This window comes from Pteronotus mesoamericanus, unplaced genomic scaffold (assembly GCF_021234165.1).
Source record: "Pteronotus mesoamericanus isolate MK-2021 breed Mesoamerican mustached bat unplaced genomic scaffold, CSHL_Meso_final scaffold_167, whole genome shotgun sequence".
Taxonomy (NCBI): Eukaryota; Metazoa; Chordata; class Mammalia; order Chiroptera; family Mormoopidae; genus Pteronotus; species Pteronotus mesoamericanus.
The window spans coordinates 1,741,860-1,764,302 of record NW_026555308.1 but is presented as its reverse complement, the minus strand read 5'-3'; the positions used below and the strand labels follow the sequence as shown (position 1 = coordinate 1,764,302).

General features: G+C 53.8%; 1 protein-coding gene across 2 annotated transcripts in view; it reads left to right on the top strand.

Annotated features, from left to right (window-relative positions):
* Nucleotides 1-22,443, top strand: part of PDPK1 (3-phosphoinositide dependent protein kinase 1) — a 73,843-nt gene that overhangs the window by 184 nt on the left and 51,216 nt on the right. The window contains exons 1-2 of one of the 2 annotated variants that reach the window (XM_054589446.1): nucleotides 13,762-13,933; nucleotides 14,407-14,646. The exons of the other annotated variant lie outside the window; for it this stretch is intronic. Of the exons in view, the coding sequence (XP_054445421.1) occupies nucleotides 14,587-14,646 (60 nt within the window). The 5' untranslated portion in view covers nucleotides 13,762-13,933; nucleotides 14,407-14,586. Of the gene's footprint in view, nucleotides 1-13,761; nucleotides 13,934-14,406; nucleotides 14,647-22,443 lie in introns of those variants that run through there. 2 annotated transcript variants of the gene reach the window in all.

Genomic DNA, 22,443 nt, shown 5'->3' with positions numbered 1-22,443 from the left:
AGCCCGGGCGCACCGGCCTGTCACCTGTCCGAGCGCGGCGGCCGCTTGGGCCCGGCGAGGTGAGGCGGCCCGGGGTTCCGAGGGCCGGGCGGCGTCTCATCTGGGGCCGGGCAGGAGGGCGGAGGACCGTGCGTACCTCCTCAGCCGCCGAGGGGAGCCCGGTCCCCGTGCGGCGTGCGCCGGCTCGGCGGGGGCGCTGACAGGCGCGCGGAGGGCGGGGGAAGCCGGGGAGTTGTCATCGGCCCGCGGCGGTGGAAGTGTTTGGAAAGTTTGCTCTCGGCGCGGCCTGGAGCCGAACCTCCGGGGTTACCTTGGGCTGTGTCTGCGGAGGAGCCGCTGTGAGCCTTCGCGTGGAAACGGCGTCGCGGCGCCTCTGTCCGCAGCAGAAGCAGGAGGTGCGAGCTCTTGCTCAGAGCCCCTGGTGCTCCGGGCCTTCCCAATTCCTGGTCAGCTTGGAGTGTGACACTGCTTTCCCGGCCCGGCGGGTGCTTTCCTGCCTTGAGTCCGCGCTCCGGCACAGGCACAGGTGTTGTGGGAAGCCCCTGGGAGGCTCGGCTGGAACCCACGGCGGGGGTCGGGGTAGGGGTGGGAGTGGGGGTGGGGGGTTTGGGGGGAGGGACGGTGACAGGGAGGGGAGGGATTTTCGGGGGAAAGAAAAAGAAAAGGCTTGTTGGGTTAAATGTTCTGCTAAAAGTATCGCTGGTGTTTCTGTGTTTTTCCTCCGTTGTTAAAAGTACCCCTAGTGCTTTTATGTTTTGCTTTGTTTTGTTTGTTTGTTTGTTTGTTTACTCCGCTCCGTTCTGGGCTCTTGGGAAGATGGTTTAGGGATTTATACCTTGTGTGCGAATGGGAGGTGGGTGATGGAAGGATGTCTAGACAGTTTGCAAGTTTGGTTCCAGAAGCAAACCCCTTAAGTGAGGGAAGATCCATGAAACGTACGTGACCCTTTATCTTTTTTTGGGGGGGGGGCGTCATGAGCCTCTGAGAATCTGATGGAAGGTATATGGCCTCTTCTGCGCAAAACGAACAGCTGCACGGAGTTTTGTCATTACTTGACCCTTCTGCAGCCCACCCGTGAACTTCACGTTAAGAACACTTGGCTTGGTAGAGATGGGTGATAATCCAAAGTCTAAGAGCAAGTGTAGGAGGACCTGTTCTGTTGAGGAAAATGGTGAAAGGCAATAGGGATGTCTTTGATGACTGCGGCATGTGGTGCCTGAGCTGATGTGCAGGGGCAGCGCGATTTAGGATGCTTGGCCCACTCTGGTGGAGGCCGAGGCTGACGATAACCCTGGATGTTTGGAAAGTAAACTTTCGCACAGCGATGCTGTTGCAGTGCAGTGTGTGCACTTTGACGGCGTCCGTCCGAAGAGGAAAAGAGTGTATATTCTCATAGTTTCGGTAGCTCCATGTGATGGACATTTGACATCTGGATTTTTCATGTGAGGACAAATAGATTAGCGTGGTTCAGGTGAGTTTGCCGTTCAAGTTGGGAATTTTAAGGTGTCACTGTATGAGAACCCCTGTCCCAGTGATTAATTTTCCCGTTTCCTGAAGTGTGTCCAGCCAGCGCAGGGTACACGAGCAGTTGTGAAGTCTGAAAATGGCCTAGCCGTGCTTGACAGTAAGGCGCGCCCCATGCTGTAGTGGCACTGATTGAGCACTTCCTTTAAGGCAGGGACAGGCACTTGGCCAGATAGCTCACACGTGTGGCCTGGCTTCTGCCGACAGTGTTGGAGGTGGGTTTCGTCCCCATTTTGCAGATGAGGAAACCGAGCAGTGGCAGGGGCCCGGGAGCCACCCTGGCCCTCAGGTGAGGAGTGCCCTGGGGGAGGGTCTGCTGGGCAACTCCGTGCAGCACTCAGTCTCAGGAAGTCCTCAGTGCCACTGCGCAGGGTGTCTTTGCCGGGGATTGCGCCTGAATGTCCTGTCCGTGCTGAGGCCAGAGGGGCATTGTCACACGGAAGGACCGCACGCTTATTTCTTCGGGCAGAGAGCTAAACTCTGTGACCCCCGGAGCCTGTTGCAACTTCACGCTGTCAGAAAGCAGCTGTTTGGAAAGAGGTTCTGGTTCATTCTCATTGGAGGGCTGCTGTTCTGAACGGGTGAGGCTCGGACTCTTCCCGTTGGAAAAAAGAGCTGTGCAACAATTTCGTTGAGTGTAAAATTGGCGACCAGACAGGGTAGCTCCCTGCAACTCTAGGGTGGCTGTGTGTTTGCAGAGGGGGCTGTATCTGCGTGGGTATGTGGTGGGGAAAGCAGAGAACCTGGACAGAAGTGGGTTCAGACTAGCTTCTTCTCACGTGGCCTCATGGAGCGTGACGTATTCCTGTCCCCATGGCGCCCCTAGAGCAGTTATACTGAGTTGAGCCCATAGCTGGCAAGGTGAGGTCCCCATGCTAATAAGAGGTGGAAGTGTAGGTTGGCTCTGCCCTTGAGGCATGAGTTTCATAAGAGGGTTCACGGCAGCATCCTGTGGCCATGGGGGGCCTGAAAAGAGGCTTGGTGCAGCTAGTTAAAGACAGTTTGGGGAGGAGAAAAAGGCATCTCCTGGGTGTGTCCCCCTTGAATTTGTGCCCTTGTCTCCTGAGCCACCTGAGGCAAGGTTTGGGTGCAGGGAGGGCATGTGCACGATGACCTGGGAAGCACTGCAAGACTGGCTGTGGGTTAGGGGAGAGGCAGGAAGCTTTGTTGCTTGGGAGGAGAGCCTTCACTGGCCCTCCACTGTGCCCCATTCTTAGGGGTGCCTTGTGTGGAAATGTCCTCTGGCCGGAACGAGGAGCCCGTGCTGCGGACACTTGAGGCCGAAATGACTCCCTCAGCAGGTGCGAGGGTTAGGGCCCGTGTTGTGTGCCTGCCTCTCCGGTGTCAGCTGGCTGGCTGTAGGGGGTGTGGAGCGCAGTTGTTTTGAAGGCAGGTTCAAAGGGCAGATCACCAGGGAGGAAGTGCTGGTGTGGAAACTGTAAGTGTTGGACAAGTATCGTTCAGGCCTTGTTGGTAGTGCGTTCTTCTCTACTTTAGCAGATAGAATTCTTTACTTTTTCAGTGTGACATCAGGTCCTCAACACATTTTTTTTTCTTCAATACTGAGAACCTCGGTGCATCATCGCTAACTGAATCAACACAACCCAACAGGCAGAGTGCGGTTTCCCCAGGGTAGTGGGGAGTGTGTTCTGATGCTAGTGATTTAGAGGAGAACGGCGTGTTGGGGGGGGCGACGGCGGCGGCGGCGGTGGTGGTTCTTCTTTTGTAATTGTATTTAGGAAGAGAGGAAGGTGGGGAGAGAGCAGGAGAGAGGGGACAGACAGACATTGATGTGAGAGGGAATCATCGATTGGTTGCCTCCCGTGCGCTCCCTGACCGGGGATCAAACCCAGCCTTTTGGTGTGCGGGACCACACTCCAAGCAAGGGAGCCACTCGGGCAGGGCCATGATGGTTCTTGGAGTCTGTTTTGAGGGCTGGCTTGATGCTGCTTGCGTTTATATTCTTGCACAAAGTCTGTTTCCATCCTCTTAGTCTAGGACACGTTTCAGATTCAAACTGATATCTTTACTCCAAGAAATGCCACTTTGTTAGGGAGATAGTTCATTCCAAATGATTGACACTTGAGGGCTCCAGATCCCTTGAGCAGAGCAACTGAGTCAGGTTTCTGTTTAAACAGTTGGGGTACACACAGGCCCCGCAGAAACAGGAACTAACAGCACTGCAACCTGTGTGCCAGAGAGGGACAGGTCTGATGATAGGAGCCCATGACCGGGCGCATGGCCCACAGAAGGACAAGCAGGTTGCTTTCCATCTGGAGTGTTGCCGAGGGGCCTGATGAAGGTGGGCACCAAGCTCCTCCTCCATCCGCACACAAGATCCCATGCCCTCTGCGGCAGGCTGCAGGGAATCGAAACCTTTCCCGACCTGGTTTGAAGGACGGTCCGGATGCCGACAAGTTCTTTGCGCAGGTCCTTGTCCGCTGCGTGTTTGTGGAGCTGGTGGCAGGCCTGCCCACGTTGGAGATGGCTGATGAGAGGCCGCGTGCAGAAGGCTGCGTGTGTGTCTGCAATATTACAGTCAGAATTCATCCGGTTAAAAGCTTAGCTTTTCTAATGAATTCATTGTTAACACCTCACTCTCCAGCCTGTTTTTCTGTCTTGGAATTAATTGCACTGCAGCAGGAGCTGTATTCAAAGCGACAGCTGTGTATTGGAGGTTGTCAGAGAAAGCCGATGAGATTCACAGGGAAGCTCAGAGGAGGCCTCCCTGAAATTTCACAAAGTGCTTTGACCTGCAGTGGAAACCTGTGGGAAAGGGTGGTTCGGGGTTAACATGTCTGGTCTCCCTCCCTGTTTCTGGGGAGACTGGGAGGGCAGCGCCTGCAGTGGACCTGAAAACTCTGCCCCACCCAGGAGGAGAAGGTTGTATCTTGCAGGCCTTGCCCTTGCCCCCCACCTGAAGTGTGGTGCATGTGCTGGGTTGTAGCATGTCTGTGGGTGCTGTCCTGCAGTAAAGAAGTAGTTACATCTGGAGGGGGACCGCACACAGGAGCATACGTGGGCATGATGCACTGTGGCCTGCAGGGGCTGAAAAGATTGACACATGCTCTTTCTAGTTCCACCTTTCCTGGTGAGGGAGGAAGTGGGATTGGGATTTTAGGCTTGCTGGTGGGTCCCCAGGTTCCAGCGCTCCCGTGACTTGCCCCTACCTTTCCTGACTTGTCACTTTGCTTTTCCTTGGTGAGGAAACGGCCCTTCTCACAGGCCCCTGCCATGTGGCCTCTGTTCCCGGCCTGCACAGCCCAGGACAGGGCCCAGGACGTTCTTGGCTGCCGGGTTCTCCTTGGGCCGTTTCTCTTTGCCTGAAGAAATTCCCCTCGTGGAATCCCCCTCCCATCCCCGAAGGTGACTGAGAAGTCTCTTCTGACCAGTGGGCTTCGTCATGACCCGCCGCGCCCCCTCCCTCGGCCACACACCAACATTATCTGCTCCAGGTTTTCTGGCATGTTCAGTGCTCTGTTTCTCTAAAACAGGCTGTGCAGCTTGTATGCCCTTGCGTTTCTAACCCTTGAGTCTCTGCATGGCTTCGGTTACTCTTTCTCACGTTTTCTCCTCGTGGTTCTCATACCTGGGCTTCCCGTGGTGTATTTGCCACACGCCAGTCCGTCTTACGATTTTGTGTGTTTATTAAGAAAACCTTGTCTGCATCCTGCATGTGTATTCTGACTCCCATGCATCCAGAGCTGCATAAGTTTGAGGGGTGCGGGGTCTCATCCCAAACTGTTGGTTGCCAGTTTAATGCCTAGTCTGAAAGCATGCCAAAGTAGGAAGAAGTCAGAGGGTTAAAAACATGGACCCCCCCTTTCCACTTCTTCATTGTCTAAGGAAATATAATTTGAAAGGGGGCTAGGTCCTTTCTCTGCACGTGCATTATCTGATCCTTGAAAGCTTGTATTCCAAAGCCACTGGTTTCTTTTTGTGCTGCAGCCCTTCCTGGGAAGTCGTGGCCATCAAATGTTGGTTAAATCTTGTTTAGCCAATTGTTAGCGTGAAGCATACAGTGTGTGGGCTGAAGCGTTCCGTGTTGGCACTGCCGCCACGGTGGGTGCGGCCTGCCCTGCACCACTGTCCTCACGTAGCCGGGCCCTGGGTACCTGACCTGTAGAGGAGCCAGTGTCGGTGATGCGGACCCTGCATAGGAGGCGGCCCCTCCTCGGGCGGTTGTTTTCCCATCAGGAGGACTGTGTCTTGAATATGTCTGAGGATCAGGACCACCCTAGCAGTCCCTGCGAGCAGAAGCCAAGCTGCTTTTTCCTCGCGAGAGAGGGACGTGGGGGGAAACGGCCCGTGTGATGACGTTGGGTCCCGTTGCCACACCTCCCTCGGCCACTTTGGGCGGGGTCAGAGAGGGCTTTCCCCAGGCCTCAACTTTGCTCTCGTTTCTGAACGTCCTGTCCCAAGAGGGGCATGTGCTCCATGGGCGGGTACAGCCACGTACAGCACCGCGGCTGCGCCCCGAGGTGCTGGGGGACCTGAGGACTGTCTCCGCGGAGCCCACCTATTCTCCGGGTTTCCCGCCATGCACCTGTGCACGGATATGCAGTGAGTGAGCATGGTGAGCCAGAGCGCCACCAGCCTGGGAGGAGAGCAAGAGTGGATGGGAACGTTAGAGCCGGTGTGTGCTGGCACTGGCTGCCAAGCGGTGCTGCATGGACTTCTCCTTTGGGAAATGATGGGAAGAGCCCAGTTCTGGCAACGCTGCCCAAATACTGGCTCTGCTCAGCCGTGTTCTTAGGCTCTGGAAAGGCACAGCACGCAGACCCTGGGGAAGCAGGTAAGTTAGCAAGCTAAGAAGCTTGGTAACTGCTCAGTTACGAGGTCTTGTCATAGTTAACTGGCTTCCTTCCTTGAGGGTGGGCACTTGGACACTGCATTTTTCTCTCCCAGTGGCCTGTGACTTAGGCTGGACAGGAGGCTGAGAGAATAAACTGTTTCCTCAGTGCACAATCTCAGAAGCTTAGCATTTACCTCCCTGGTTTTCCTTGTCACCTCATTTTTCTCTTCCTGCAGTTTGGCATTTTCTCTCATGGGTTTTTTTTCCATTGGTCGAAGTTACAGCCTCCTGCTGATTGTAGGTACCTTGCTGGTTCTTATCAGATACACAGGTTTAAATTCAAAAATATGCGTCTAAATACAGATTTTATTTGTGAATGCATTTCATCCTCATTCCTTACAAAGAAGCAAAACTCATCATCTAAACGCCCTCTCTTTCTCACTCTCTCCCGCGCCCCCACCCCCCACCCCGTGCCCCACTTAAAGAAAATGAAAACGTCTTAGAAAGCTTTTCATCCAAGAAGCTGCTGTCACTGAGCTTCGCGGCTCTGGGGTAGGAAGGCGTGAGGGTGGGTCAGGAGAAGAGGCATCAACAGAACAGGGCTCCACGCTCCTGGCCTGAAGGAATCCTTGGGTGAGAAGGGCTGAATCCGCAGCTCAGTGGGTGGGGGACAGCCTGCACGTGCCCTCGCCCACTGCTGCTCGCTGCTCCCCGCTCCCGGGGCTGAAGGAGAGCGGTCAACAGCACGGCCGTTACAAACGAACGATGCCTGAAGACGAGGATGGTGCCCTGCCAGGAGGGTTGGCCGGCCTTTGTGGGGCTGCCCCAGGGAGGAGCCAGAATTCTGAACCTGGACCCAGAGTGCACCTGGCACGGGTGCCCAGAAGGCAGGGGTACCCAGAGGGCAGGGGAGCAAGGAAGTAGCCAAGTGTAGCAGAAGTGCGAGAGGGAGGGAGTTCCGTGTGCTGGAACGACCAGGTGGGCCGTCCTTGACCCTTAATGCTCACGCAGGGAGTCTTGCTCTGCTTCACACATGGAGGCCTTTTGGACAATGGGAGCTGAGAACGGCGGTGGGGTTAGGAAATTTATACTAAAGTCTTTCTGTGTTTGGTTTCTGTCCCTTTTATTTCAAGTGTACTACTTTCCTTTGGCGGCTGTGCGCTTTTCAAATTAGTGTTGAGCAGTGACTCTGAGACAGGTTTTTAATGACACTGGACATTTTCAGGTCCTTTAAAATAGCCTCCAAACAAGCTTATTCGTACTCTAAACTTGATTTTGGGATAGTTTTGGCTATATAGAAAAGTTGCAGAGACAACGCAGAGTTCCCAAAATACGCATCACCCTGCTTTCTCCCTCACGTGACGTCTGTACAGCCAGCCATGTCTCCCTTGTCAAACCCAAGAAACTGACAAGGGCACCGCTATTGACTAAACTGCAGACCTGCCTGGGGTTGTGCCAGTGTCCCCGCCAACGTGCTCTGTCTGTCCCAGGATCCCATCCAGGGACCACATTGTATTTAGTCGTCGTGCCCCTTGGTCTTCTCTGGTCTCGGGCAGTTTTAGGCCTTCCTCGTTTTCACAGACGATGCTTTGGAAGAGTGATGGCCAGAGGCAGTCCGTGGACTGTGTCCCGGTTTGGTCTGTCTGATGCGTTTTGGTGACGAGGCTCAGGAAGCACCCCCACGGAGGTGAGTGTCCTGGGGCATCCCGTCAGGGGAGCCTGCCGTCCACTGACTGCTACCGTCGAGGTGAAACAAGATGCGTGCGGATTGACTGGAATTAGGCCCAGGGCCCTGATGTGTTGTTGTTTGTGGTCATAGCACGACCACAGTATTTTTATTTTGGGAGGACCTTCATGCTTACTACCCTGTTGGATTCTTCCAGTTTCCACGTTGAAGACTTGGCACCTGAGGGCTTCAGACTTGCGTGAACTGGGTCAGAGCTGGCATGCGGTCCCGGCGCCTGCCCACTCTGGCCACGTTTTGCAGACATGGACACTCCCGGGACACTCCGCGGGGACAGAGGTGTCCCCGGGTGCAGAGCGGAACCGAACTCACTGATGGAGCTGGTTTCCGTCAGCGGTGGTCTGCATCCCTCGGGAGCTTGTGATCTCCCCGGCATCTATGTGACCTGCAGCTCAGGTCTGGATACTTGGTTTCTTGGCGCTTTCTCTGCAGGTGGGAGGATGGTTTTGTGTCACCATCCTACTCTTTGTGAGAGTAGGCGGTTGGCGCTGACATGTTGTTCCTTTCTAGGTCTTTTCTGTCAGGGGAAGCTAGAGTGTTGTTTATCGTCTCAGGACCTTTGTCTCCAGCCACAGAGTAGCCTGTGGGCTGTGAGGTTGAGGCTTTTCACTGGACCAAGAGCAGCGTACGGAGTTTCTGCTGGCCGGAATTCAGGAGATGGGCAGTTGAGGAAAGCCGTGGGTTGGTTTGGTTTGGTTTCCCACCCACCTACAGCTTTGCCCTTCCAGTCTCTCTTCTGCACCACCACCGGAAAAGCAAGACCGTTATGGAGGTAGGAATTGGTAGGGAGAAAGACGGGACACTGATACAAGTGGAAAACATTGGAGGGAAATGATGGCGATGGCTCCTGGCAGCGGGCAGGCCGGCCTCAGGGTGTCGGAGGCTCACCCGGGACTCTGGCCAGCCTGCAGGCGTGTGCCAGGTGCTTGCAGGTGGCGAAGACGAGGCAAAATACAGACTGGCCTGGCTGCCTGCCCTGCTTTTTCTTCCTCCTCCTTTCCTTGGTTGTGGTACGCGAACCCGAAATTGGTGAGCGGTGGAGGTGTGGCTGAATGTCATGCTAGGCGCAGTAGATCTCTCTCTGCATGCTGCTGATGTTGGGAAGTTTTAGTGTGGGAGTTGGCCGTTAGCACTGCGACAACGTCCCTGTGTCTCATTGGCCATTGTGGTTCCCAGTAAGAAACTCTTTCTTCAAAACTTGCACATAAGGAGCCCAGGAAGAGAGAGCGTCTCTGTTTACGGTGCCTTTTCAGGTGTCAGGATAGGCGTTCCCGGTTAGAAACAAGCTGGGGCTGTCTTCTGCGTCGCAAAGCACGGACGTTTACCCTGCTTGGAGGGGTGTTCCTGCCAGATGACATTTATTTATATGGCCGGTGGCATTTGGGGGCGGGGGGGGGGCGGTGTTTTCTATTTCCAGGAGAGAGAAGTGTCTGATGTTTTTGAAAAACAAAAGTCTGACCACATTAACCTGGCATTTTCCTTACAGGATAGCCTGTTGGGGTTATTGGAACGCTGACCCATGTCACTGTGGGTCTGAGTTCACGCGTGGGAAACATTGATGGAGGGCGAAGGAAGTCCAGAGCACGCTAAAGACTGTGGGAAGTTCCCCCAGGTCTCTGTGCCGCTGTGAAGGATCTTGCACCTTGCCTGGGGAGACGCGGTTTCCTTGGGGGTACACAAGGCATGGGCCAGCAAGGAGAGAGCGCAGCTCAGTCCACACTGGGGCCGAAGGACACAGGAGGGCAGGGCAGAGCTATTGCGACAGGGTCGGTGAGGGGGAGGTGAGGGGGCTGCTGCAGCAGTCAGAGGGGTGGGAAGCTCTGAGGGTCCCCAGCCCGGCAGAGGGGACGAGAGAGGGAGAGGGGAAGGGGGTCCTAGGGAGGAGGGATCGGTAGGGCTGGAGCCCCAGAGGAAGGACGTGCCCACGTGCTTTAGGTTTTGTTTTAGCTTTTGACCTCGAGGTCTTGGAGGCCGAAGGAGGTTTCCTGTAAGGTGCTGGGGTTGGAAGCTGGAGAGTGGGAAAGAGGAGAGAGACCTGTTTGCTCACCACCTGGCGGCCTCCCCACATCCCTCACGTACCCGATAATCTATCTTGGATCAGGCTGGGTGTCGCTCAGATTCCCAGACTAGATGGTGGGGGGAAATGTTTGCTGCATACATGTAATTCCCAAGGAAAGGTTTGTGTTTAATTGGTGTGTCATTAACATGACTTTACATTAGAAACTCAGTTTCTCTTTTAGCTGTCGCCTTCAATATGTTAAATTGTTAATGTTAGCAAAACAGAAGGCAGGAGAGGGTAGGTATTGTTTTCTGACTAATAATAGATTTTACTGAGTAAAGCTTTTAACAAGACACATGGAAATCTTCAGTGTACACATTGAATTAATTACCTTTGAAGTGCTGCTGTGTTTTCTGGATGCAGCTCCAGGATGACAGGCTTGACAAGCAGAAGTCGGATATCCGGGCCGGGTCCCCATTGATTTCTGCCCCTCACGCAGGACCTGTGTCTGAAATCCCTAGTTTATTCATCTGCTCGCTAGCAAGTAGTCCTTATCCATCTGAGTCCTTCCCGGATGCAGGGACTGAGGACCCGGAAGGGAGTCCAAAAGATCTGCGGGCCCCGTGTGGCATCATCAGCAGTGTCTCCTGGTGGGTGGGCAGGTGGGCAGCGATCCAGTCCCTGAGAGGTGCCCACCCTCAGGGAGCTCCCCTGCTGTTTGTGCTGACCCTGTCCGTGGCGGACTTTGTCCTTTGTCCTTGGCAGTTCTCAAGGTTAATAGTTTCAGGGAACCGAGTGGGTGGTCTGTCTCTCCCTCACCCAGAGGTCATCGTTGTTTCCTTTGTGTCTTCTTTTAACCAGATTGGGAGCTCTGTTGTCTGGTTTGTGTCTCCTGCTGTTTTCACTGGACATTTTTGCGTGGGCATTTCTCTCACACTCCACGCTGCCTAGTAATCCCCCTCTCTTGGGTGAACCAGAGTAGCCGCGGTCCTGTTGATGGACATTTACATGGGCCGTTTCCCGTTGTTAGGAGTCGTTTCTTAATGAATGTTTTCTTAATATTAATCTTATTCTGAATTTCTGACGGTTTCTGCTGGATTCTGTGTGGAGGAACGTGCCAGGTCAGAAGGGCAAAAGTCTAAGGTATTACATGGTGGTGATTTGCTAAATGCCTGCCACGAAGGTCCTGCCAGAGTAGCCTCCCGGCCCGCCCCACTGGCCCCGCCCCACTCCTCCGTCCCTGGCTGACAGGGCGTATGAGCATCACGCGCACCCTCTACCAACTGGTACTAACTGATAGAAGGGTTGCGGGCAAGGAGTTGGAATATAGCCTCACTGCTGCGCGTGCTGACTGTGGGTAGGGACCTGCTCTGTGCCTCAGTGCCCTCATCTGTGAAAAGAATGCCAGTGTTTTTCACAGCAAGAGTTGTTTTGAGGAGTAACCGTGGTAATGCAGGTAAAATGGCCAGAAGAGTGCGTGGCAGACGGTAAGCATTCAGATGTTAGTTATGATTTTTAGAAGTAGAGGGGAAAAGTGACATTTTATTAGTTTAGTTTTGCGCTGTAGTATTTACAGCTGTATCTGTAAGGGGTGTATATAATTATATGAGAATTTTTAAGAATGAACATAAACTGGCTTGTGGCCACCACCCTGCATTAAACATAGGGTTCTGCTAGGTTCTTAGGAGCGCCCCTGCTCCCGAGCGGCCCTCCTGATCGTAATCTTTCCCTCCCTGGTCCAGAGGTCACCTGCATCCTGATGTTCACGTTAATCAAGTTCACGGTGTGTGAAGTATGCCGTTGGGCAGTTCCCAAGCGCAGGAAGTGAGCAGCGCTTCGGTGTCCATGCCACGACATCTTGTAGTTGAGCATTTCATAGTATGTTTGGGGTGACACATGTGCAGAGCTATTGTTGACGGTGCAGTTAGTAAAATGCACAGACACGGGTGTTGACTGAGTCCCGAGACCAGCTGTGCCCGCGGACTGGACGCCAGGCTGCTGGCAGCCCGACCTTGTGCACTTTGCCGGTCTCGCCTGCCTCTCGCTGGCTGAGAGGCTCCAAGGGGCTGGAGGAGAGAGTGGGAGGACAGCTTTGGTGACCACCGGCGGGGTTGTGGCGGGGAGAGGGCGCCCACCGAACGCCTCTCCCTCCCTCCTTGTCCTTTCCCCACCCTGCTCTGTGGCACAGGACAAACAGTCTTAGTCTGGTCTTTGTTTAAATCCAGCCAGCCACCACCTGGAGCTTCATCTCCTAAGTGTGGGTCCACGCTGGGTAGGACAAGCTACATTTTGCTGTGCGTTGCTCTGCACGAGAGCATTGGGACCGCTTGTCTCTTGGGTGCCGGCTCCCCATCTGCCCTCAGTCAAAGGCCAAGGTGGGCGGAGCGTGTGGCACGGTCCCTGTTAGGAGCACACGCGGGCAGGCAGGATCTCGGGCCTCAGAATCCCCTCCCCCCACCTGAGCCAGTAAGCCACGCCCTGTCTTCCCCTGGAGCTTAGAGCACACTTCATTCACAAAGCGCCTGCGCCTGCGCCTGTGTCTGTTGCTGGAGCAGCCAGCAGCCCTCAAGGGGTGGGTCGATGTCACAGACCTAGAACTCGGGGCCTCAGTTTTGCTGCTCCGCCCTGGTTCCTCACGGTGGGAGCCTGGGTGTGGGCGAGGCGGCCGTGGTTGCTGTCCCCATCTCCAGCTGGTGTTCTGAGGTGGGCCTAGACTTGCGGATTTTCTTGGGGTGAGAGGAGGTTCTTAGCAGAATGCTGTTTGTCGGTGAGCACAGCTGACCTGAGAGCGGAGTCCCTTTAGGGATGAGCCGGTTGGGTTTGATGGCAGCCTCCCACCCCTTTACCACGGGGTCCTAGGGGGCGGTGTTCCCTCTGCGTGGCCTGTTGCCGGGCCTGTCCGGGTGCCTTCAGAGCTCCAGAGCCCACTGCACCCAGGCGGCACTGAAAGGCATCTTTCCTTTTTGAGTCTGGGATCGTTGCTCTTGCTGGCCGGAGCTTGAAGCTTTGTGACAGCATCTTGCCCATACAAGGAAAGCCCTGATCTTGATTCCTCTGCTGGGGTGTTAGGGGAGCTCAGCCTTCCAGTATTGTTTTGTCGGACTCGCGGTGAGAATTGGGCCTGGTTGATGCAGTATGCACTTAGTTCAGTTTTAGCTGCAGATGAATAAACAGCACTTGGAGAGGGCTTGAGGGGCTTCTTTTATGAGTTGATGGCCCCTGCTTGGGGACGCTTTCCCTTATCCTCTGTGTTCTTTAAGTGTAAAGGTGCTCCTGGCATGCTCAGCTTGAGTGCTTTTCATGCATTTACTCATTAAATCCTCACAGCAAGCCTGGGAGTTCCCTTTCTCCTTCTCCCTGACTGAGATAAAGGGTCTGAGCCACAGAGAGGTGACGTGACTTGTTCAAGGTGAGACAGCTAGTGAGGAGCAGTGCTCTACCCTCCTCTAGCGGAGTGCGTGTTCGAACAGTTCTGCGGTAACCCTTCTCTACTGGTACCAGTAACTGTAGCGGTCTGTCCGAGGCCTGTGGCTAGTTGACACGCAAAAGGTTTACACAGTTTAGTCACTAATGATTAAGATTTTGGATCTACTTATTTCCGCCCCCCTTCCAGATAGATTTGTTTGTGTGTTTGCTTGTTTCTAGAGATAGGGGAAGGGAGGGAGAACGAGACGGAGAGAAACATCAGCATGTGGTTGCCTCTCGTGCGCGCCCGCAGCCGGGGACCTGGCCCACAACTCAGGCATGTGCCCTGACTGGAAATCAAACCGGCGACCCTTTGGGTCACAGGCCAGCACTCAATCCACTGAGCCACATGATCCAGGGCTATTTGTTCTTGTGATATCCTGGACTTAAGGTTCTTCCTTAGCAGGTTTGTGGAAACTGAAATAAACCTCTTAAGAGCCAAGACACATTTCAAGAATCCAGCTGTAGTTGCTGAAATATGGGGTGCGTAGGCCCCCATGCTTTAAATCTCGGTCCCAGTGCAGATCTAAAGTCTCCCTCTCAGAATGGAAGACGGTTTCTCATCACATTGACCCTGAGTCGAGCTGCCAACTGCCCAAGCTCAGTCTTCATTTGAAATCCTTACTTAATTTGCATTTCATCCTCTCTAAAGAGTGAAAGGTATAGAGACAGATAAAGTAAGGTCCAGAAGGGCCCGAGGAACATCAGTCAAGCCTCAAGTTCAGCTCCTTGGCCTCCTGGCTCTGACTCAGGGCCCTCCTCCTAGCCCGCGGGGGTCGGGCAGGATTGGGCGTTTGGTGGGTGCTCAGTGACGACCAGGTAGTGGGATGAATGGGTAAGTCCCTTGTAATTGTCAGGTATTTCCATTTCAAAACGGAGGAGGAGAAATCATGAGTCTCCCATGCTAACACAACTCGGGCACACCATTTTGGAGAAGAAAGCTCCGCTTCAGCTGGCCCCATCCCTTGTGAGACAGATGCAGGAGCCCTGGGAAGCCGCCTCTGCCAGCCTCCTGTGGGCTTCTCCCCCAGACACCTGCAGAGGCCTCCTGAAACCTGAATGAGCTGTCTCACCTCTCCACTTCCTCCTCTGCTCCGTGCAGCACTCTCCTGCCACCAGGTAATCACGGTCTGTGAGGTATGCCTTACAAACTTGGCTCTGTGTTTTCAAAAGCAGCTCCCATCTACCAGGCAGTTAGTCTTCTAAGGGTTAGGGAAGCTGCTGTCTGCTGCTTTGGAGGAGGTGAGGTGTCTGCTGTGAGACTTGATGGTGGCGGGGGGCGGGGGGGGGGAAGAAATGCCCCCAAATCCACGGGCCATTTATTTCCTTACCCCAGCTTCCTTTGCATTTCAATCTACTTGTCAATCAAATGTTTGTTACATTTGACAGGCTTGCATGTCGGGAGCTGGATGTTTTGATGCTGATATTTTCCTAAACTCTCTCAGTGGCTAAGCAAGGTACTACATGGTTAAATGGAGCCTCGATATGTTTTTGGTGGTTATGAAAATGTAATTGGATCTTAAAGTAATTTTCCCTTGGGAGTTTCTACTTCTACGAGGAGACCGCTGGACCCAGTACTCAGAACGTCCAACGACATGTTGGAACTTCAAGTTCTTATATACAAATTGCGTGAAACAAATTGAAGTCTGCAGATTACATATGACCTATCTTGAAGTCTACACTGTACATACGGACCACATTTTCCAAGTTTGTTTGGAAGCCCGTGGTTTAAAACCTGTCCTTGTCTTCCTGTCAGAGACGCTGTTGGGAAGGGGCGGTTGCAGTCCTCTCCAAAGCCCTGTGCGCGGGCTGTGAAAAGGTGGGGCGCGCACAGCAGGTGGCAGTGTCACTTACCGTGACTCACCATGACACAGTAACAGGTATAGAAGGAAGTTTACGTTGGGTGGATTTGGGAAAAGGGGGACATGGCGAGACCCCCTTTTCCAGAGACCCCAAAGGAGCCAGAGTCCATGGCTGACTCTTGCTAAGCAAGTTCATTGAGAACAGCCGTCCGTCCTTGTTCTTGATAGAGCTGTGCCGTGGCACACCCTCCCCGATCCTAGTGGCGATGCGGTTACGGACGCTTGTCCTGACAGCACGTAGGAGGCGAGGGAGGGAAGCACAGAAGGGGTCCCATCGTGGGGTGGGGAGATGGATGGGGTGCTGTGAGTGGGAAGTAGTGGAGGAAGAGTGGGGGGCTGGGGCATGGCCTGTGGGAAAGGAGCGCCATTGATGCGGGGCTTTGGCCACGGGGAGCCACGGGTGGCCACAGCCTTCCCTTGGGTGTGAGGGGCGTGGGTTTGGGGTGCAGGCACGTCTTTGCGTAAGAAGGGCCAACTATCAGAACCCCCATGGACCGGGCAGAGGGCCCTGTTGTTGAGAACATCTCTGTGCCCAGCTCCTTTTTGTTCGGGGTGGGGGGCAGGGTTGAAGGACAGGCGCACCTATGGTTTTGTTGCTTTAAACTTCTCTAGAGATTGAAATTTCAGAAGCTATTGAGTAACCCAAAGTATTTACTTAGCGTAATTTTGGGTCACCAGGTGGGTGGCCAGCGGATGGGGCTGTGCTGGGGGGGAATGATTCCCCTGCAGGCGCTGGGTCGTCTGGGCGCCCCGGGCTCCCGGGGCTCCCCGGGCTGTGCTGCCCCCTCAGGGCCGAGGGCTGGCAGGCTGGACGGGGGCGCCTCAGGAGCCTGACCGGACCCCGAGCGGGCCTGACACGCGGCCTCCGGTCAGCACGTGTCCTCCAGATCCTAGAGGTGTCAGCGTGCTGTCCGTGCAGCTTAGTTACTGCCTCAAGATGTTTCAAGATATCAGCCCTTTGGAATACCATCTGTAGTCCAGATAAACATTCGGACCTCTGAGACTGGGAGGGGGCTTTTTTCCTTTCGCTTTTCATTTCACAAATGACGCTTTAAAAATGCTTTACAAGGTAATATTGCAACCATCATCTTTTTAAAATGCAGAAGTAAAATTCTTTATTAAACATACCCGTGCCGGTGAGGTACGCCTGTGGGAAGAGAAAGCACGGGCACCGAGTTGATCCCGTAAACATCTCCGTGCGGGAGAGGGCCGGAGACTGCTCTTGTGCTGAGGACCTTGGCGGGCGAATGTGGCTGAGGCAGGAAGGGAATCACAGAATCCCACGAAGGAGGAGGACTGCTCCTGATGGGTTTGTGTGTCCTCGTGCCCGTAGTGCTGGAGCGGAGGAGATACTGCTGGGGTGCTTTTGGCGTGGCAGTGGTTTGTTTAGCAGCACCTCAGAGCCTTGGGTTGATGCTGGACGGTACAGTGTTGGTGAGGCTGTCATCAGGCTCCGGTTCAGGAGGTGCCTGGATCCTCACGGGCAGCCCCGTGTCTCAGGCTCCCAACCGTGCGGTTTGAAGTGCCCAGAAGGGATGTTTCAGGGGTGCCGCGGGCCAGGCTGGACCTCTGTGTGCCTTGGGACCTTGCACTGGCCAGGCCTCAGCTGGGAACGCTCTCCCCAGGTGCCCTTAGGGTTCTCCCCCGCTCCTCTTTGCTCACATGTCACCTCCCAGTGAGGGCTTCTCTGAAGGTTCACTTTGTACCGTCCCCATCCAAATACTCCCATCTCCCTTCCCTGCTGTGTTTTTCTCCCAGATATTATCACCATACGACACACTGTAACTTTTACCTTTTTTTGCGGGGGGGGGGGGGGGGGGGCGGGGATGGACCTGCCCCACTGGAATGTGGCCTTTTGAGGACATGGGCTGGGTTTTGTTCTTTGCTGTCTCTCCAGGGCCCAGGAGAGCATGTGGGACCCAGTAGGTGCCCAGTGAAGCTTTGTTGACGAAGCGGGGAAAGGCGGTGTGGTCTCAAGAGCTCCTCATTTGCCTGGCATCATTGAAGCTGCCGTGAGGTGCTGGCGGAGGCCCTGCCCTTCACATAAAGCATGGGATGGAAAAGCGGGGGATGTGTGTGTGTGTGTGTGTGTGTGTGTCTGCCGTGTCTGTGTCTGTGTCACATCACCGGTTGTTGCCATTTCCAAACTCCAGAGTTCTTTCTCTCCTTCACTGGGATGTTGATTTCAGAATGACTGGTTTTCCTTTCTGACTCACGAAGGTGGCTGTATTTTGAATCTGAAACACAGGGGAAAGTGAAACTTCAAAATGCATGATGCATGATTAACCCTTGCTGCATTTCACTTTCTCCGTGTTAGTATTTCTCTCCCGGCCGTCACAGCACCGTCTACGCCTCCGTCACCCTCGCCTGGACAGCGCTGCAGCCCTCCAGCCGTCCGTTCCCTCCGAGCCCCTCCCCAACCCACGCTGGGGTCAGAGCAGCCAAGGGTCGGCTCAGTACCCGCAGCACTCGTCCGGCTCTGCCACAGCTACCGCCGCAGCTTTAACCGGCTAGTTCTGCAAATGACTCCGGGCTCGCCACCCCATTAAGAAGTGGTTTCCCAGGGGCAGGGACCACGTTTGCCTTAAAGCCATGTCCCCCGGACCCTGGCGGGCACAGTGGCCACGTTCGTTGGGTAGTCGGCGTGGCTTCGGAGAGTCAGGTGTACTTTGAGAAGTCACTCCACGGCCTGGGTTGCCTGCGCTGGGCGAGGGAAAAGGTCTCAGAGCTCCCCCAGGACTGGGGGTGCGGAGCTGTGGGGCGTGCTGCAAGCTGTGGCAAACGACAGGCCACAGACCGTGCCTGCCAAGCCGGGTGGAGGGGAGGGACTAGAGAGGTTCCCAGGGTGATTCTTGGAGTCCCGGGAACTTGAGGTGGACAGGGATGGTGGTTGTGCACCGTGGGCGCTGCCAGCGTCCTCTCCCTGCCTCTTGGCAGCCTGGCCAGGGCTCCACCTCACCGCCCTCCAGCACCTCTGCGCGCACCCTGTTCTCTCCTCGGACTCTGGTCCCCCAAAACCAAAGCGGGCAGGACTCCGCTCAGGCCCCAGAGCATTCTGCACCGGCAGAGCATTCTGCTGCTGCCAGCCATAAAATAAGGCGACTGACTAGTTTGTGTTAGTTTGTAGTAAGGTGGGCTGTGTCCCTTAAAGGAGAGGCTTCCTAACACCTTTGAACCTCCCGTTGGAAATGTGCTTTTGGGCTGAGCGAACTTGCCAGGCATCTTGTAAAGGTAAAAGCTACCATCAGGTGTATTCTTGTTTACAAGTGGGGAAAACCTTGGCTTAAACCTGTGTCATGGGTCAGATTCTGGAAAGTATGCAGAACGCACACGTGCACGCACACACGCAGGAGCTCAGTCCTAGACCACCTGCAGGGTAGAATGCTAAGAATAGAGACATGGGGTTCAGTCTTGATGCCTTTTACCTGCCTTCTGCGAGGGCTCCGTCCTAGAGAGGTGCTTCCCCGTGGGGAAGGACAGGGTACGTGTGCTCAGACGCTTCTCCTCACACCGAGTTTTCCTGGCCGGGTGTGTTCTCGTTCTGCAGCGTGGCTTGCTTTATTGTGGAATAATCGGGGTGTTCTTCGTGGCAAACAAAGGGGCCCCTAGCTGTGTCTTTCAGATCTCCGTTCCTGTTTGAGAGTTGTTTCATTAGTAAAGACAAACAAAAGACCTAAATCAGAGAAACTGCTCGGTATAATCTCATGGAAAGTGAAACGTCAAATGCTGGCATTTGGAAACAGCAATGTCAAGCAGAGTTCCGGCCCAAACCTGTGTGTTTTGAGGCAGGAGTCCAGGGAGAACTGAAAAAGAAAGCACGTTCTCTCGCCTTGGCAGTGTGTCCTTGGGCCAGGGCGCTGTGGCTGCTGTTGGGGTTCGAGATTGCTTTCCAGGGAGCAGGGGGTTGTGCTGCGACATTTGGATGAATGCACCTTTGCCCGGTTGGTGTCTTACCCTCTCGGGAGTTGAATGTGGATGTGGCTGCTGAGGAAGTTGGGTGTCATCTCAGCTCCGTTAGAGGTGTGCCCACTCCCTCCTCAGCCTCCTCCAGCTCTCTTGGCCACCCCCCGTGCCCCCCCTTCCGCAGCCCCCAACCGCACATGCCCATTTGGCTCTGGAGGGCCATGAGTGCTTTCTTCTGCTCACTCCTGTATCACTCAGTGTAAAGTCACAGCCCTGGGTGGCAGTTTTAGTGTGAGGCCTCATTAATATTGCCATTTTATACTGATTAGGTCATGGAGGTAAGTTTCTTGTTTCACAAACACAACTTTATGATTTTTTAACATGCCTTTTCAACCTGGTACTGCTACTTCTGCAGATCCTAATTTCTTGTGCTTAGGCTTCTCTCTCTCCTGCTCTAAGGGATGGTGCAGAGTCTTACCGCACAGAGGGCCTGCCTTACTGCTGAGCACTTTGAGGGCCGTCACTGAACAGTTGGTGGACTTCTTCCTGCGGGAGGGCAGGTAGGGTCTATGAAGGTAGATCAGGGCCTCTCAGCTGGGAACTCTCCTGTTTATTGTAGGGTATTATAGCTTCCCTGCCCCTGCGCATCAGATACCAGTAAAACTTTTCTCCCTCTCCAGTTATTGCACCCCAAAATGTCGCTAGGCATTGCGAAGCGTGGGCGGAGGGCAGAATCGCCTCAGTTGAGGACCACTGGGATAGAATATGCATCCGCAACCCCAAACTTTCTGAGGCTTGGAGCTCATGGTGTGGACTCCCTCCTAGTGGACTGTACTTAGGTGTAGCCCTGGCAGCTTCTAGTATGAACCCCATGCTGAGGGCAACCAAAGAACTGAGCCCATTGCCTGTTCTAAGGCTCACTTTCATGTACTGGATACATACACTCACCTGGGGAAGGATCTTTCGTAGCACATCTGGTCTGACCAGGTGTTTTTGGGACTGGGCTGCTGCAACATCAGCCTTAAAGTCCTCTACATCCACATGTGTGGACACGAAGCAGCATATCTGATACTTAAATTCTGCAGAGGCAAGGGCAGCTGTGCAATGCTATCTTTGTTGCTCTCTGTTGCTCTTTTTTAAAGATTTTAATTTTTTTTTAGAGAGAGAGGAAGGGAAGGAGAAAGAGAGAGAGAAATATCAGTCTGAGAGAAAAGTTGATTGGTTGCCTCTTGTGCTCCAACCGGGAGCTGAACCCACAACCCAGGCATGAGCCCTGACCAGGAATCAAACTGGTGACCTTTTGCTTGATGGATGATGCCCAACCAGCTGAGCCACACTGGTCAGGGCTTTGTTGCTCTTATGCTAGAATCATGTCTCACTGTCCACCATGCCAACAAATGCCACTAATAACAACAAAACAGTCAGTTTTTTGTCCTTCAGATCTCAGTGTTCATCTTACCTCCTGTTTCCTCTCTCACCTGCTCAGGTGTTTTGGGGCATTTTCTGTGATACGTAACCATCCTCACATTGGATGGGTGTCAGAGAGGAAGTGAGCAGGTTTTAGCCAGCACAGTGCTCCACTTGCTCCCTCTTTAGTGGGTGGCCAGGTGCTACTCTGTGTCACTGGGTCTGTTTGGTCAGGTCCAGCCATGGAGCCTGGGAACAGGCAGAGGTGAATGCCAAGGGCCGCCTACCTTGGTTGGTCTAGCCCAGATTGGTTGCAAACCTGCATTTTTTCAGGGGCAGCGCCCTTCTTTGAAGATCTGTCTGGAGACTTTTTTTTTTTTTAATTACCAAAGAAACTGCTTTGATAGAAAAGAAATCTTTCAGAAACACATGCTCATAAACCAGAGTCTCATTAGACCTAACCTTCTCAATGCCTTTGGGGGATTGCTCTCCATGGGCTGGACACTTGTTCAGTTAGCAATCAGGAAGCTTGAGCTGAAAACAACTTGCCTTGGTAAGTGTTCCTGAAGCCATCTTCACTGTATTAAGGCCCTCCAAGGGCGTTTGAGATCAGGGTTGTCTGTTTAAGGTTGGTCATACCCAGGCCTTCAGTGCTCTCTTGCTTCCTGTGGACTCACAAACACCTACTGCCTACTGGGCCCTGCCTCCTCGGGCATTGCATCTCCTTTGGGAAAATCCTTACTGCTCTTGAATGTCACTTATGGTACCTCCCAGAGTTGAGGTTCTTCCCACAGAGAAGAAACAATGGGCTGCCCCCTGCCTGTGCCAAAACCGTTATGTGACAGATTTGTTGGTACCTCTGTTGGATTGTCTTTGTTCGAGAAGCATGTAATGTACAATAACATTTTTCCAGATCCATGAATCAGCACATCACATTTTGTTATTTAAAAACTTCACGTTCGACATTTTATTCAGTAGTTCACATGTCAGTTTTGAATTAAAAGCATTAATTGTCACTATCCGGTATGCCTCTTCAGTTGTCTCCTTGAGCTTTGCTTAGCATATGCCTGGACACACAGGTGAACTTAGGTGAAGCCTGTAAACAGGACCATGTTGATGTGATTTACACCCTTGGTGGTAGAGGTGTGGTCGGGGTGGGGCATGACAGAGACAGGAGGTGCTCTCCCTTCCTCCCATCTCTTGGGGGAGTGATGGCCTCCCAGTGGGCATGTGGCCAGATAAATTGCAGCAGTGCTGTAGTGCCCAGGACTGTGCTGTGTGAAGTGCTGGATCCTTCTGCTTACCCTCCCCTGCATGTATTCCTTCAGGTCACACAGTCCTGCTGCTTCTCAGTCCCAGGCCTGAGGGTTGGCACTTAGGATGACCCTGGAGACTCAGGGAGCATTTCCCCCTTGGCTGTGTAATGGGAACCCCATGAGGTGCTCTGTGTACACAGCCCCAACTAGTGTAGTTGGCCTGGCTGGTAAGGACAGTCCAGGCCTATCATGGTTCTTGATGGGCTTCAGCTTGGCAAGTGTGACCTCTTCTCCATTTACCACTGCCCCTGAAAACAAAAAGTTCTTACTAATTTCTGGGGAAGTAATTGCATTTGAATGTACTTCTGTTATGATTGTATACTTTGCTTATAGGGACAAATTATTAAAGTACTGACTGAACCCCAGAGCTTGGCCCAACTCCTGGTACCTTCTGTGAGGTGGAGTATTTATGAAATGTGTAAGGCACA